The sequence below is a fragment of the Salvelinus namaycush genome, chromosome 6 (genome assembly GCF_016432855.1).
Source record: "Salvelinus namaycush isolate Seneca chromosome 6, SaNama_1.0, whole genome shotgun sequence".
Classification (NCBI taxonomy): domain Eukaryota; kingdom Metazoa; phylum Chordata; class Actinopteri; order Salmoniformes; family Salmonidae; genus Salvelinus; species Salvelinus namaycush.
This window is the reverse complement of record NC_052312.1, coordinates 30,515,333-30,532,742: the sequence shown is the minus strand read 5'-3', so window position 1 is coordinate 30,532,742 and position 17,410 is coordinate 30,515,333. Positions and strand designations below refer to the sequence as shown.

The following is a 17,410-nucleotide window of genomic DNA, read 5'->3' as shown; positions in this document are numbered from 1 at the left end:
GTGCAAAACCGATGTCAAAGCTGACGTGCATACCTATATAATGTAGGTACATGACGTAATGACGCCACGTAAAATGTTGCGCTACACGTGCAACACTGCAATCCTAACCTAGCCCACAATGTCTGCTGTGTGGATCGAACAGTCAACAAGTCAAGCAATCATTTGAAAGAGTAAGAAAATTTCAGCGAGACAACTAAAATGCTAAATCAATTAACGGCAAGATAATAGAATTCATTGCCCTTGACAATCAACCGTTCTCTGTCGTGGGTGATGGCTTTCGTCGAGTACCGGTACACGTTGCCATACCGGAGTTACACAGTAATAGTGTCACTGCTATTAGCTTCACGACATACTATGGAACGCCGTTTGGGTCTTTGCATGTCAAAAAAGATACACGTCAACACTATTTGACACGTAAAATAATACTTCTTGACCCGTAAAATAAGCTTTTAATTTGACACGTCAAATAACAGTTCTATTATAGAATGTTGCGTGTTCCGAATTTGCACGTGCAAGCCAAGCGCCACCACTATCAGTAGCACTGTCAAAGCTGTACAAAAAAAGGTCTGAAAACAAGCAAACACCGGCCACAAACAATGTGTTTACAATACCGCATTAGTAATAAAGAAGTATTTGTTCGACCGCAACTTCTGGGGTAGTTAGCTTTAGCTTGGTACCTAGCTAGCACCAAAACAACAAACCTGAAAACAATGACCAGTAGAAACTGCAGTCATTTTCATTATTCTTAGTAATGATTTAGGAATTCTTGTAAGTATTAGCTAGGTTGCCACTTTTTCACCTATTGAAATTGAACTTCAGTTCATGAAAATAAATAGCTAGCCAGCTACTTAACTTCTTAAAAGGGGGCGCCATTTCCACTTTGGGGAAAAAAATTGTGCCCAAATTAAACGGCCTCGTACTCTGTTCTAGATCATATGATATGCATATTATTATTACTATTGGATAGAAAACACTCTGAAGTTTCTAAAACTGTTTGAATTATATCTGTGAGTAAAACAGAACTCATTTGGCAGGCAAACTTCCAAACAGGAAGTGAAAATTCTGAAATGGGTCTCTGAAAGGCTTCGCCTATTCAATTGCCTTGTATTTATGGATATGTATGCACTTCATACGCCTTCCACTAGATGTCAACAGGCAGTAGAACGTTGAATGAGGTGTCTAGCCTGATGTGGGTGTCTAGCCTGAACATCCTAAAGATGGATTCTCAACTGAGTTTGACCAGTTTATTCGACTTTTATTATCACTTTTTGAATCTTTCGTTCCATGCGTCAAACTTTCATGGACACGTGAGCTCCACTATGCTAGCCAAAGTTGCTAATTCGACAGAAGAAATGGACATTCTAAAACAAAACAACGATTTATTGTGGAACAAGGATTCCTGGCACTGCATTCTGATGAAAGTTCAAAGGTAAGAGAATATTTATGATGTTATTTCGTATTTTTGTTGAATATGTTGACTCCAACATGGCGGAGAATTGCTGAGCGCTGTCTCAGATTATTGTATGCTGTGCTTTTTACTAAAGTTATTTTTTTTAATCTAACACAGCGGTTGCATTAAGAACCAGTGTATCTTTAATTATATGTCCAACATGTATTTTTCAGCAACGTTTATGATGAGTTTTTCTGTTAGATTATGTGACTCTAAAATTTCTCCGGACAATTTGGAGCATTTTGGCGCCATGTTCACAATGTAAAACCAGGATTTGTAGCTATAAATATGCACATTTTCGAACAAAACATAAATGTATTGTATAACATGATGTTATAAGACTGTCATCTGATGAAGTTGTTCAAAGGTTAGTGATTATTTTTATCTCTATTTGTGGGTTTTGTGAAAGCTATCTTTGCTGTGAAAAAATGGCTGTGTTTTTTTGGATATGGTGGTGAGCTAACAAATATATGTTGTGTTTTCGCTGTAAAACATTTTAAAAATCGGACATGTTGGCTGGATTCACAAGATTTTTATCTTTCATTTGCTGTATTGGACTTGTGATTTCATGAAATTATATGATATTCCCTGTGGCGCTAGGCTAGGCTAGTAAGGGGGGGGGGGGGGGGGGGGGGGGGGGGGGTCGGTAGAGGTTAACCCTGTTGCCCAAAGCTAACGTTATAAGCAGCCAGCTAGCTTCATCTGGCTAGTGAGGCTCGACCGGACCGGGTTGTGAAGCTAGCCACAATAAGGATTAGGCACAAGAGTGGAATTTGCAGTTTGCCTTTTAATAAAAGTACCTATTTGAAAGTGATGCAGAAGGTTAAAATTGGTGGAATCCTGCCATATTTAGACTAGATAATGCTAAACAAGGTTGGAATGTGAAGCAATGAAATGGGGTATCAGTCTACTGATATGGGGTATCAGTCTACAATACCCAAGATAGTTTTCCCCAACGTCCTCCTCAGAGTTATCAGACTCCAAAACATCCACACTATTATTTTTCCTCTGGAATAGTGTTCAATACACATAGGTTGACAGTAAATGTGGCTCAATTCACGGTAGTTTCAGAGTCCCACAATAAGAGCTACGACGCTAATGTTCTCTCGGTGTCAATTAGTAGACTGATACCTATGGATTGTGGATCAATTACATGGGGTAAGGCTGTACAGTGAAATAAGTATGCCCCCAAAGCAATTCTAAAGTCTAATACATCCAGTGTGATTTCAGATGTCAAATTAACAAATTGTATTTCGTTGATTTTATATAACATTCCTACCTCGTTTAGCATGATCTATTCAATAATGGCATAATTATACTATTCATTTTCATCACTGTCAAACTTTCATTTTGAAAGCTAACTGCAAAGTCCACTATTGTGGCTAGCTTCACAAAGATGGGTCCGACCCACATTAATCAAATAATAACGGTCTTATAAATTAGGGTTATTTTAGATTACAACTAGCTAGATAGTTAGCTAACTAACTATCGCTACTGAAACATATCATTTTGCTATGTTTTTGGGGAAGAACATTGTTTGCCTCCATCAGCTAGCTAGCACTGTAGGTAAGTTACGTATCGATGAATCGTTGTGACATATAAAATACAAGTGGGAGAGTAATCAATGTGTAATAACTACGTAAAAAAAAAATGAACGTGTTAAATGTGATGCAGTCATATTCAGGTCCTGACTGGTCAAAATCGTGTTATTTGGCGTGTATCTTTTATGACACGCAAAAATCGAAAATGGCGTTCCATAGAAATCCTGGTTGAAAATGAAACGACTGAACGAAACAGCAAGTAAGTGAGAAATAGGTTTTGATTATGTTTTACTGGTAATGGGGACATATGTAAATGGCAACAAAATAACTTTTTTGGTCAGTGTGGTGTGAGTGACCTTTATTTAACCAGGCAAGTCAGTTAGAACAAATTCTTATTTACAATGACGGCCAAACCTAGACAATGCTGGGCCAATTATGTGCCGCTCTATGGGACTCCCAATTACAGCCGGATGTGATACAGCCTGGATTCGAACCAGTGACTGTAGTGTCGCCTCTTGCACTGAGATGCAGTGCCTTAGACCGCTGTGTCCAAGTGTGTGTGTGCAAACTATTTAACTGTACTAGAATGCATAAAAGGCCCCTAAAATTTAAAAATATCTATCTTTTGGGCAAGGAAAATATCGTAATCAGACAAAAATGTCATTTTGGTGTATCACTAATTACAACCAAATACTTATGTCTTTATAAAATAATTCACTCATTTAATGAACCAGGGATTAAAATGATTATGGTGGGCGAGGTAGCCTACTAAAAAGTTTATTTGTAAGGTAAAAATATTCAGTGTTCAGGGGAGATCTTTACAGCAAAGGAGTTACTTGTCAATTGAGCTATTCTAAGAATATTTGTTAACTTTGTCAGAATTACATGGCCAGTATTGAATAGAGGAGAATCCTAGCCAATTGAGTGCTGTAGAGATGGTTTTACAACCGGAGTATGAAGTATCGGTTTCATCAACTGCGCACCCATATCAAAATGTGTGCTGGCCATTTGCGGTAATACATGAGTACCGGTGGAAAGTTATTTTAGTATGTCGGACATGACATTTAATGCATACTAACAGTTAACTAGCGAGATTGAAATTCAAAGCAGTGTAGTTTGGCTGGTTATCTAGTTAGTATTTTGCATATCATTATTTTACCTGCCGTGCAAATGTACCTCAGTCTCGCTCTCCCTCCCTCCGGAAACTGGCACACAGCTGATGCACACCATGACTTTTCCAGGATTCTTATTGTTGACCAAAAATGTGGGAAATAGCTTACTAGCAATTATCATCAACAAATGTGCAAACGCAGATCCCTTTGACCTCAAAAACACAACTCGCGAATGCATGATTGAAAGACCACTTTGCCTATGTGACAGAAATTACATATTTACCTGATTTGTTTGATATTAATAGTTAACGATGATATACTTAACTATAGTAAGACATTTGTTCTTTTAAATGTTGTGTTTCTGTAAAGGGATGCTTTCCACTAACTTCCTGCAGTTAATATGGGCGTATGGTCAGGGAAATGGGTTTTGCTAGAGATTGCTTGAGCTGACAATGACTTGGTGATAAAAACCTAAAGCCGGCATTCCATAGACAAGATGTGGTGTGTGTAACCCAGATAGAGATAGCCTGGAAGAGTTTATATCAATCACTCATTGTCTTATCTTCCGGGCATCTGGGAAACTAAGCCGGGTTGGGGGTTAAAATAACACCCCTCGTGCAGATGACCACAGGATAAATCCAAAGTGGCTAATGGTGCCCCCAAATTTGGGGGAGGGGTGGAACCAGCCATGACTAAGCATCTTTAGTGTCAGCTATATAAAAACTCTGCATTGTCTGTAAAGTTTAGGATGCTTGGCCCAACAGTCAAGAGTGTTGGGTTGACTAGTCTCATTATTGTAATAATTCAACGAAATTAAATAAAGATGATTGTTTGAAGAAATAAGTCTCTCTCAGTATGAATTTTCACGACACCTGTCAGTGCAGGCCTACAATAATTATACTGTACTCCGATGCGCTCTGCAGATTGGGAGGGCAGTGAGCAAAACATCGCATCCAGAGGACACTGATCCAATTATGATCGAAGTAACCTAAATATATATCTTTCAAAAATGACTTGCCCGGGCAAGCAAACAAGCGTTAATGTTATGTTCTGCTGACCATCTGAAACAAACAGTTAAAGTCCTATACTAGGGCCAAAAAAATTCCAGTAACTTTTCAGATTCCCAGAAATCTAGATTCAAGAGGGAATAATCAGGAAGCAAGGGAATCTGTCAACCCAGGAGTTTTGAAAAGTTACCAGAATTTTGCAACCCTATACTGTACATTCAGCCTCACTTTGCCCTCAGTCAACAGCAGCCCTGGGCTCAACAAGCACCCGGTGGCGATGGACATTGTATACACAAATAACAGACACGCCAACAAAGAGTAACCCATCTGTATATGGGGCTTATTGTGACCCAAACAGGAACGCGCACCTGTGTGACGAGTGGCTGTAGTAGAGAGGCAGAGCCCTTGCCCACGCAGCGCACAGCGAACCGCAGGCAGCGACAGCAGCGTTCCACAATGCGGTTATCAGCCTGGTGTGTGTTTAGAGTCTGTGACAGGACCGGCCAGATCTACAGAGAACCAAGGAAACATCAAATATAGGTTTAGCATGAGAAACTGTGGGAATGACTGTACGCAATCATGGCCTCAAATTGAAATTACAATCTGAAAAGGAGAAAAGCACCAGGGTAGTTGAGCACCAGAATAGTCACATTAAAACAACTCAGTCCAATTCATGTGTTGAACAACGCAGGTTGTATGCAATGGTAGCTTCGTCCAAATAAAAAATTTTAAAGGCAAAAAAAATGTAGAGGGTAAAAAAAAAAAAAGCCAGTTGCTTTACCTCCTGGATGACTTTCTGACATGGGTGTGTCTGTCCATTCTCTACGATGGGGTTTGTGTGTCTGAAAAAAAGAAAGAAAAAAAAACATTAAGCCAAACATTTCTGCTTAAAATATTAATCAGCCCAAATCATATCAATATAGCTACATTAGACAGTTCGTGATCTGTGCAACCAGGATATGTATATATAGCATAATGTGTTATAAATGAGTTGAGTGTACCGGAAGATGACTGCTAGTCTGTCCAGCCAGACAGTGGGGTCAGCGGCTTTCCCATTGCTGGGGTCCTGAGAGAGAAGCTGAAGATAGGAGACAAATAAGCAAACCTGTTGGTATCACACAAATACCCAATTCACAAAACTATTACACTATTGTAGTGGGTTACACACTTCTGAGGTACCTCATACACACAGCCTACAATCAAACAAAATGGCAGAATAACACACCTTTTTGAGGGCCATGACCTGCACAGCACACAGGTCACTCAAACACTCAGCAATCTTCTCCAGGGGCAGACGAGCCAGGACCAGGGCTGTACCTGCATTGCAAAACAACCAGCGTTACCACGGTGACAGAGCAACACCACTCTGTTTAACACAAATCAAACTCATTAGGCAATCAAATAAAAAACAAGTTGCTGAAAGAAATGGACGAGCAAGTGAGACAAAAATTAATAAAACAAGAGATAGAAAGTGAGAGATATAGGAATAGAATAGAGAATGAGTGGAGCAGAGAAAGACCGACAGACCAAAGTAGTGGAAAGGGTGGCATAGTATAAATGCCTGGACTATATTCATTTTGGAGAATCTCTTATACAATGGGTTAAAGTTATGTATAATAGTAAATAATGGCCACTTTTCAGAAAGTATTAAAATTGTCAAAAGGAGTTAAAACACTGTTGTCCACTATTGCCATATCTATTTATGGCCATTGAAATGTTAGCTATTAAAATCAGATCCAACAATAATATCAAGGGGCTAGAAATCCAGGGCTTAAAAACAAAAGGTGTCATTGTACACTGAAGATGCATGTTGTTATCTTTTAAATCTGCAATTTGGATCCCTGCACAGCCTTGGAAGATATACATTTCTCAAACCTCTGGATAACAACAGAATTATGATAAATTCACCATATTTCGCATTTAAAAAAACACAACTTCTACATTACTGTGTAGTTTACCAATAAAACGGTCTGACGGTGAAGTGGAAATACTCATAGCCCAAAAGAAAAAAATTCTCACTACAATACTAGTAATAGAAAGTTAGCCAAATTAGATAAGATCTTGCTACCATGGAAAATGACAACCTGTCTATTTGTGGAAAGAAAAATGGGGGAAAAATTGCCCAGATTAATTATTTAGTCATATACCAGTTTACTTATGGCCCTGCCTACACTTAACTTTAACAATGTTTTATTCTACTTTATATAATGAATATGAATTCGGAGGGCAGAAATGACTAAATATTAAAGCATTCGACCTCTCACTAAATGCTTCAATCATACAAAAACTATACTTATATCCAAACAGGGTCTCTAGCAGATTAGTAAGAATGGCTCACCTAGTATTCAAGAATGGCCTTTTTCTCTTCATTCAGATTACAACCTCACTTTTGTTTATTTTTAACACAAGACATAGAAAACTGTTGGCAATTTCAGTTTAATCCACCAGAAGAGACAGAACAAATATTATCATTAAACTCCAATACACTAATTGATTAAAAAAGTGTTTTTGGAGAAAAAAAATGCAACTGTATAATCTTTGTAAATGATATAAATATGACTGGTGGAGTTGTCACACTGGCAGGTAACAAAAACATATGGAAATGTTTGCTCTAACCAAAATCACAACCAACGGATTGCAGCATTACTGCACAAACGGAGGAGTCAAGTGGAAGGGGGAGAAGGTAAGGAACTTGTCTGTTGTCCCTACATGAAGACCAAAATAATTTACAGCTGCGCCATACAGGTTGACAAAATAGTCAAGAGATTTGCGATGCACCGATTCCCTGGCACATGGGTTTATGAACTGATAGACAAAACACCAGATTAAAAACTTAGAATTTAAATGATACAAAATTCTTGCGATAGATAGATATACATACACACACAGTACCAGTCAAAAGTTTACACCTACTCATTCCAGGGTTATTTTTACTATTTTCTAGACAGTGTAGAATAATAGTGAAGACATCAAAACTATGAAATTACATATGGACTCATGTTGTAAACAAGAAAGTGTTAAACCAAAATATATTTTATATTTGAGAATCTTCAAAGTAGCCAACCTTTGCCTTGATGACAGCTTTGCACACTTGAAATTCTCTCAACCAGCTTCATGAGGTAGTCATCCGGAATGCATTTCAATGAACAGGTGTGCCTTCTTAAAAGTGAAAGTGGAATTTCTTTCCTTCTTAATGCGTTTGAGCCAATCAGTTGTGTTGTGACAAGGTAGGGTAGGTATACAGAAGATAGCCCTATTTGGTAAAAGACCAAGTCCGTATTATGGCAAGAACAGCTCAAATTAGCAAAGAGAAACAATCCATCATTACTTTAAGACATGAAGATCAGTCAATCCAGAACATTATGAACTTTTAAATGTTTCTTCAAGTGCAGTCGGAAAAACCATCAAGCACTATGATGAAACTTGCTCTCGTGAGGACCACCACAGGAAAGGAAGACCCAGAGTTACCTCTACTGCAGAAGATAAGTTCATTAGAGTTACCAGCATCAGAAATTGCAGCCTATATAAATGCTTGAGTTCAGAAAATAAAAAAAGTTCAGAGAAGACTGCATGAATCAGGACTTCAAATTGCTGCAAAGAAACCACTAACAAAGGACACCTTTGCTGGTGACACTGTCAGTGATTTATTAAGAATTCAAGGCACACAACCAGCATGGCTACCAAAGCATTTTGCAGCGATAAGCCATCCCATCTGGTTTGCACTTAGTGGGACTATCATTCGTCTTTCCACAGGACAATGACCCAATACACACAGCCGGGAGGTAAGGGCTATTTCACCAAGAAGGAGAGTGATGGAGTGCTGCATCAGATGACCTGGCCTCCACAATCACCCAACCTCAACCCAATTGAGATGGTTTGGGATGAGTTGGACTGCAGAGTGAAAGAAAAGCAGCCAACAAGTGCTCAGCATGTGTGGGAACTCCTTCAAGACTGTTGGAAATGCCTTCAGGTGAAGCTGGTTGAGAGAATGCCAAGAGTGTGCAAAACTGCCCAGGCAAAGGGTGGCTACTTTGAAGAAACTCAAATATAAAATATATTTTTATGTGTTTAACACTTTTGGTTACTACATGATTCCATGTGTTATTTCATAGTTTTGATATTTTCACTATCATTCTACAACGTAGAAAAAAGTACAAATAAAGAAAAATGCGTGAATAAATAGTTGTGTCCAAACTTTGACTGGTACTCAGTGTGTAAAAACAAAAACAAAAAACACACGAGATACAACCATCCCAGCTCTGCAGACTTTACTGTGAAGAAACAGAATCATTAGATCACTTGTTTTGGTACTGTACATATGTACTGTAGCTTGTTTTTAGTCGCAGGTTCAGGAATGGCTGAAAAATTCCAACATTTACCTGGAGCCAACTCAACAAATTTTATAAGTCATAGTCAAATCGATCAATAATACTTGTAGCAAAGGTTTTTAACTTTAATTTACAATCTGTAGAAACTACGAAACTATATATGGCAGCTAGAAATCAAAACTGGATGGTCTTCAGAGATAGATGGGAGGGGTTGAGAGTAGTTGAAGGATGGGACTAAAATAAACAAAAGATAAGTCATGTAAAGTATTTTGTGTCCGTAAAATGTATATAGTATTTATGAGCTGGAAGTAGAAGCATAAGTATTTTTGTCCATTAGTCTACTCCAATTAGGGGAGGGGTGGTAGGGTTAGGGGGAAAATAATATACATCTACAAAATAAAAAAAGTGGGATTGAAAATGCAGACAACTACACTGATAGAAGCCACAATCTGCAATATTAAAACTGCTCTACCCCATAAAAATAGTGTCAAAAATAAGGGTGGCATAATATTACCTTTGAGGAGGCCCACGGCGGCTTCGGTGGTCAGGGCAAAGGAGTCGAGGGCACGGGCGATGTCCAGCAGGCCCTGGAAGTGCTGGGCCATGTGGTCCCGGCACACAGAGCAGATGTTATGGATCGCCTTGGCCGCCACGGAAGCCAGGGTCTTCTCCCTCAGGCCCTTCATCAGGTAGTTCAGCACGGGGTCTGTGACAGAGCGGGGCTAAGGTCATACACACATCCAGAGTATACAACCAAGAGAGGCACAGGCAGAGGTGTAACAAAACAGAGTGACACAGGCATTTGACACAGGAAGGAACAAGGAACGGAGAACAAAGAAAAATGACGTGCTCAAAACAAGCGTTATACACACAGATGAAGATGAACCTCCAAATTGATTAACTCAATCACTCAGGTCCCGAGCTAAGCACTTGACCGTAACGTGACCACTGAACCTACCTAGGAACCGCGGGTTGCGGTCAACGACCTCGCTCATCTCCCCCACCAGTTCAATGCTGGTGAAGCGCACGGCGATATGGACAGTCTCTGGCAGCAGCACCACCTGCTCTAACACCTCTGTCAGGGTGGGGTTGTTCTCACTGACAGGGAGAAAGCATTAACACGTTACACACAGGATTTATACATTACGCACAAATTAAAGATTGAAACGTTACACAAACACCCTGGGGGGGGGATATACAACTCTACAGTAGTTGTACACATTCTACACAGTGGGGAAGGGATTTAGTCATTCATTCTATTAATGAGTAATAATGTGCAGAGGACACTCACGGGTCTACACTCTTGGCGATGGCGGCCATGATGAAGAGAACAGCCTCGGTCACCTCCCAGGGAGGGTTCCCCTCTTTTAGAGTGGAGTACAACTGAGAGAGGGAGAAAGAGAAAAACAGGAGAAGGCCGTCGGTATATTTTGTCATCTTAATGACATCATTTGAACTTGCAATTTACGAAGGTAGCTACCTGGGAGAAACATTCCATGGAGCCCACAAGGAAAATGACATCCTTCACAAGATCAGACACCCTCATCCTGAACTCCCCAAAGTCATCTGTATCTTCTGGGATGCCCTCCTGTGGATCAACACAAAAGTGGAGACCGTGAGTGAATGATACTATACTACCAAAGCTAAATGATGTACTGAACTACTTTGTAATACGTGCACATGGTTAAGGGATTCTACAATCAGATACGACATAAGCAGAGTATTGGGGAGTATGCTTGGCATCACTGGAATTGGTTAAGGACTCCTTGTCATGTGTTGGGTGGTCCCTACGTGGTCGGAGTCTAGTTGGCAATGGCGGGCCAGGCCGTGCAGCAGTCTCTGGATATAGGGTCTGAAGATGCCGTGGAGGGCAGGGTCGTTGGTCTTATACAGGTTCTCTCCCAGACGATACCAGAAGTTAAAGGAGATCTCCACGACCTGAGATTCACCAGAAGAGAACACACACACTTGAAATCCACCCAAAACAACAGTGCGTGTATGTGTGTGTGGGCATATCTTGTGTTGTGTACCTCATATTGGGGGTGTCCTGCACAGATGAGCAGTAGCTCAAGCGTTCGGAGGTCTCCCATGCCCTGGCCTGGACTCTTGACTGTGGTCTCCAGAAACGTCTCACACAACTCAGTGAAGATCCTACAGTAATTCAACACTCTGACAGAACAAGGGAGAAGGAGAGAGTTGTGGATAAAAGTTATCGTTCTTTTCTTCCACACAGAGGACAGTGGAGAAGAGTCAGACGAGTTCAACATCAAGAGCAACGGAAAGGAAGGATAGGTTTGGGGCAGGAAGGAGTGTGGTGATTGGATAGGTGATCTTGGTGTATGTATGCAAAGGGGAGTAGTGTGTTCATACTTGTCGAGGTCCTCCCGTGCCACGGCCATATGGTAGGCCGTCTCCAGCGTGAGGACGCCCTGGAAAAGCTGCAGGGCCAGGGGCATGTGTGTGTCCACGTTCTCGATGGCGTACAGCGCTGAACACACGCAGTCGGACGCAGCCTCGTGCAGGTTAGTGGACGTCTCGTCTCTTTGCTGCCAAACAGACAAAAAATAACAGTATGTCAAAGAGAGATGTTCCGTGGGTGAAACCCATGCAGTATGCACACAAGCGATTAGCATTCTAAACCGGCATAAATTATTGCCCCGCCCCCCCCATGGTTGTTGCACAAAGAATGGTTTGGAACAAATGCTGCTCTAATATTTTGAGAGACTTCGTTTATTTGTGCTTCCAAAATGCGATGAGAGAGAGAGAAAGAGAGACAAACAAAGAGCGAGAGAGACAAAGAGAGCGAGAGAAAGAGACATACCAGCACTTGGAAAAGGACCATGAGGAGCTGGTTGTTGGCCATAAAGTTGCTGTCCAGGACTCCCAGGTTGAACCAGCTTCCCAGACAGCGGAACACCTTGATCAGCATCTTCTCATTGCTGCCAGACTTCTCCACACATGTCATCTGGAGACAACACACATGCGCTAACACTGATCCTTATCAAAACCACAACGCTGTGTCTGAAGCCAAACGCACGAGGAAGTTCACCCAACAAAACAGGAGTCAGGTGTTATTGACTCAAGGCAAATTGTTGATTGTATGTTGAGGAAACCCCCAACACAAATAGTATAGTTCTGTCTCTTTTCTGTTGGTTTTGGGAGGACAACTCCTACATTCTTACGCTTAATCCTCAAAAACATCTACAGTCAAACTTAAACATTCTGCAGAGAAAAATATACTACAAAGTGAGTGGTTCAGTTTGTCCCTCTAAGGTAGTAGTAGTTGCTGAATAGCTTTGTGATAATGAGGCTGTACATCACAGGGTTTTATAATGCGAGGATGAACCCATGGGAGGTCTGCTTAACCAGTAAGGGGGAGTGGTGACATGTGCTCTAGTTTAGACCAGCTGAAATCAGGTGGGTAAAATAGGCTAGTATGTGAGTGTTGGCGAGAGAAAGATGAATGGATAGTGTGCGTGTCGGCCAGAGAGAGAACTCACCAGTAGGGTGACCACAGTACTGGAGTAATAGGCCAGGTCCTCGATGATCTCTGTCCTGCGATTGGCTCCGATGCGTAGGGAGCGGCTGTGGACCTCCTCGGGGAGCACTGTAAGGATCTCTATCAGAAACGTCATGGAGCTGACATCATTGCTATACCTGAGAGAGAGAGAGAGAGAGAGAGAGAGGCAATGAGAGTGGAGGAGAGACGGCAGCAGTCAGTAATGACAAAATTAACATGAAGGAGATGTATTTGAAGCTTAATTAATGTCACCTCAAAAATACCAACTGACCAACTATTTACAATGGCTTTCGACTTTATAGAACCACCTACAACAGTCTAATATCCTGTCACTCTTGCATTCTGTTGCCCACAGGTGTGATCTGAGATGAGTGGTTGAGCGGCAATGGGAGGGGTATTACTTTTCAATGAGGGTGTGGACACAGCCCTTCCAGGAGGCCATCTGTAGGGCGAGGTCTGCAATGGCCAGAGCAAGCTGAGAGAGGAAGGAGAGAAATTAGACAAGAAACCAGGAAGAGCTGGTAAGGATTAGAGTATCTTAATGGCACGTAATACTGTACTTGTTCAATTGTACCACAGCTACACCCCTGTAGTGGTACATTGGGGTAAATGCTAGAGTTCTGTTGCTACTGTGCCATGTGCATTGCTAAGCCTTTGGGTCATTTCGACAGTCAGTGGGACATTCCTTGAGAGCATTCTAAGAGCATAAAGGCTAAGACAGAAATCCAAGTCATCCGAGAGTTTTAGTTGTCACTGACAGAGGGTGATACCGGAGGGACAATAATTGGATGGAAGGAGCGTTACCGTTAATACATCAATGTGCGAGGAGGCCATTACCTGAGTGACGATGATGGGGGAGAGGTCTTTGAGGCTCTGTATGTGTGAGAGCAGGGAGTCTCGGAGGGCGATGTGGGTCTCTGGGGGGAGCTCAAAGAACGACGTCTGGATCTTCATCTTCATGGTCTGGGCGGCAAAGTAACAAGACTCCACGTCCTGTTTCAGCTGGAGGAGCTGGTCTGCCATCTCCCACGCGTACATCTGCGGGGAGGGGATACGTGGAGAACAGTTAGCGCCACCTTTAACTTTATTCAGACAGGAAGATTACGGAAACAAGGAAGTCAAAAACAGGGATACTGGTGCGGAAACGCCCTGAATGAGAGATGTGCCCCCCTAAATGCAACAAAAGTAAAATTCTAAAAGCATGCTAATTTAACCATTTTCCTATTTGTTAAAATGAATGTAACTGCTACAGTGGTAAATATGAAAATCAAAGCCCATTCCAAATGAAGCAAATAAACCCACCTCCGTGTCATGGTTTAAACCATTTTTCCCATGTGGCTGCACTTGTCATCCCGGGACAGTGCCGTATTTCAGGCCCTTTTCAAGTGTCACGACATTTCTTTCTACAAAAAAGGACCTTTTGTCAGCGAGACGCATCAATTCATTCAGGCTACAAGAATGTAGACCTAATGACAATCACCGAATGTCATTACACTGTTTGGTGTTTAACAAATGTCTCTTTCCATATATATCAAATGGGTGCACAGTGCACGGTTTTAGATTTATTTTGGAGTGGACAAACATGCACTTTTTCATGTGATTTGTTTGACAATCAGATTAAATCATGACTGGTTGTGTTCATGCCACATTAAAGGGTAATACATTTTTGGCATTAAAATGGCATTTCTTAACTATTAGGCCCCTAAAATAGTCAGACATGTTAAGCCGATTGTCAAAATAAAAAATTGCTACAAAAAGTAGGCTGCCTGTCCATGTTCGTCCACTCCATTAGCCTAGGCTATAACCCCCTAAACAGACTGGATCCACACTGAAAATACACAAACATTAGTTTGATAAAGACCTACTAATCCATTTAGAAAATTCCAAAGAAAAGGAAGAATAAACTAAATCGAACATCCATATAGCAAAAGGACAGATTTTGGTCTGTAACCCTGAAAAAAAAATATTTCAACGAGGCAAATAGAGCCCAGTTTCAAATGATCACTGAGGATAACTGTTGCAGACTTGAGATGCGCATGACTTTGCACTGGCAACTTCTTATTTTATTCTGTTATATTACATCATGTGGGTATTTTTACTATAAAAATATGGGGCCTTGACTGTGATAAGGGCTCGGGAAAAAAGTGTCTTGTCTGCTAAATTAACAAAGCAAGGCTATGCAATTGCACAGCCATAGGCTTCTACAAGTAAGCACCATTGCTGAGGTTACTGGCTTTTTGAAGATTGTGTTCCACAATATAATCAGTTGCTATTAAGGTTTCAATAACTTCACTTGCTTTTAAATTTGGATTTGTTATCTGTAATGGTTATGATAAATTAGGCATTGTTGGCATAATCCTACAGAAAAATCTAAACAACTTTTAAGATATTTTTTCCCCATTTGAGAACTCAGGAAAAAAATAAGGTCAAAACAGTCAAAAAAAAAATAATACATCCCAGTAAATGGATTACTATGCTAACATTCTCAGGTCTGGGTTCAAATCTACTCAAATGATTTCAAAAACACACTAATGGGAGTAGGCCCATTTTTATTTTTTTATGCAGTAGGCCAAATCTGATATCCTTCCTATGCAACACCATCAGGTGTCTGTAGCTAACTGCCTTCATAGAGGGCTTGTTGCCTTAACCAACAGTTGGTCAGCTGTTAGATATTCTGGAGTTTGGTATAAGGACTGTAAAGTAAAACCTGGTAAAAATGTGTATGAGAATTTATATTGCAAAGTGAAACAGCCAAGCCAAGCCCCTTCCCCATGTGTCCATCAGTGTCCAGTATGTCCTGGCAGCCTGGGTGAAAAAGCTGCTGACAGCACAGAGCACACACAGAGTGCTCATCACTCAGATGGCTCCTACTCTCCCAAATTAGACTGTTCAGATCCCCAAGTGCCAGCAAACTCAGGAAGTTGCTTGTGTCACAGTCTAAAGTGTTTTAAAACGTGTTATGTGACATTAAATTTTTTCTTAGGGAATCAAAACATGGCTTTGTGAGGCCTTTCTGTGGGAACTGCATGATAGTGGGGAGAAATAGCTGTTTTGAATCCAGTTACCCTGAGGCTGTGTCTATCAATGCAACCTGCAGGAAGGTCATCTATTATATAAGTTACCACAATAATAAGTTAAAGTTGGTAGAAATACGTAGCGGCAACATGTAGGTGGGCCGTATTTCAAATCATTGATTGTCCGATGACAGACAATGATTACATTTCCTGCAGTAGTTAAGGCAGTAACCAATGAATATGCGGAAACCAGACCGACGCAGCACCAATGGAGGAAAAAAACAAAACAAATGCGGAAATAAGACGGCTAACGTTAACCAACAGCAAACAACTTTAAGTGGCACACCATTTACCCAACATAATCAACACAAATGGAAGTTGTTAGTGTAGCTAGCCAAGTTAACGTTTGCTGACTAACTCAAAGCAAAAGCCTCCCTGGCAATATCGTTAGCCCGCTAGCTAACATTATTTAACGAGGCAATACGCCCCTCTACTAAGCAATTTAGCCATATGTGGCTAAAACGGCAAGTTTGCTAGCAAGTAATGGACGCTAGCATGGTGGCCACCCTCGCCTCGCGCTCTTCCTGTGCTATGACTGGCTAACGTAACTGTCATTAGCGCGAGCTACTAATTATGTCAAGATAACCCTAGCCAACTACAGAAGCTAACTAAACAACTAGCTAGCAATAACTGGATGTTAACTAGGTGTTACTGTATCTACTGTGTGGCTAACTAGCTAGCATTTTCAAACACCATGGATTGTTTAAGGACTAACGTTACACGCGAAAGAAAGCTATCTTATGTTTGCCTTCATTATCTTCGTTGCACATAGGAATCCCCATAGATCTATCCCCGTTTCCATTTGACAGTTACTAGCAGGCTAGTAGTAGAATAAGCAACTGTGCTGCTAATGCTAAGTAGTTAGTTAGCCATCTACCAAACTAGCTTAACTAAGCTAACTAGATAATGCTATGCAGTTTGTTGCTAGCTAGCGTATGAATATATGCTCATTCATTCGTTGTTGGGTTAGCATATACAAATACATGTTTTTATATCACCATGGTATTTCGCATTCTGATGCAATGTTTTGTTTTCGGCCTCACACGACCTGCCTAGCCATGTCTTGTTCTAGGCCCATTCCAAGTCCCCCCCATCTCTCGAGTTTACTTACCGATCTCTGTAGTTCCCCCAGCCACACCGAAGCTCGCTCTTTACCGGCGGGGTCAGGATCATGATAAAGAGCCTGCACAGCTTGATACACAAGTGCGACTGTCGGTTTCTCCATAGCGCTGTGCTACGTTCCGGGTTACAGTTTAGGGTAAATGTGAAGGCGCTACAAGTTCCACAGTTTATGTTTAGACGGGGAAATATTTATTCGTTCCTTGTGCTCGCTGTTCCGACCGCCATCTCAATCGAACACAGGTTCCCCGTGTGTGTC

General features: G+C 41.1%; 1 protein-coding gene across 2 annotated transcripts in view; it reads right to left on the bottom strand.

Annotated features, from left to right (window-relative positions):
- Positions 1-17,410, bottom strand: part of LOC120049857 (transportin-3-like) — a 21,785-nt gene extending 4,375 nt beyond the window's left edge. The window contains exons 1-17 of one of the 2 annotated variants that reach the window (XM_038996326.1): positions 17,144-17,257; positions 14,261-14,361; positions 13,796-13,996; positions 13,360-13,433; positions 12,939-13,095; positions 12,260-12,403; positions 11,809-11,984; positions 11,469-11,607; positions 11,230-11,376; positions 10,919-11,026; positions 10,730-10,821; positions 10,397-10,536; positions 9,953-10,144; positions 6,336-6,427; positions 6,112-6,188; positions 5,892-5,952; positions 5,479-5,619 (exon numbers count right to left, since the gene is read on the bottom strand). In XM_038996326.1, coding sequence (XP_038852254.1) covers positions 5,479-5,619; positions 5,892-5,952; positions 6,112-6,188; positions 6,336-6,427; positions 9,953-10,144; positions 10,397-10,536; positions 10,730-10,821; positions 10,919-11,026; positions 11,230-11,376; positions 11,469-11,607; positions 11,809-11,984; positions 12,260-12,403; positions 12,939-13,095; positions 13,360-13,433; positions 13,796-13,996 — 1,941 coding nt within the window. In that variant the 5' untranslated portion in view covers positions 14,261-14,361; positions 17,144-17,257. Of the gene's footprint in view, positions 1-5,478; positions 5,620-5,891; positions 5,953-6,111; positions 6,189-6,335; positions 6,428-9,952; positions 10,145-10,396; positions 10,537-10,729; positions 10,822-10,918; positions 11,027-11,229; positions 11,377-11,468; positions 11,608-11,808; positions 11,985-12,259; positions 12,404-12,938; positions 13,096-13,359; positions 13,434-13,795; positions 13,997-14,260; positions 14,362-17,143 lie in introns of both variants that reach the window. The other variant, XM_038996325.1, reaches the window with a different exon arrangement.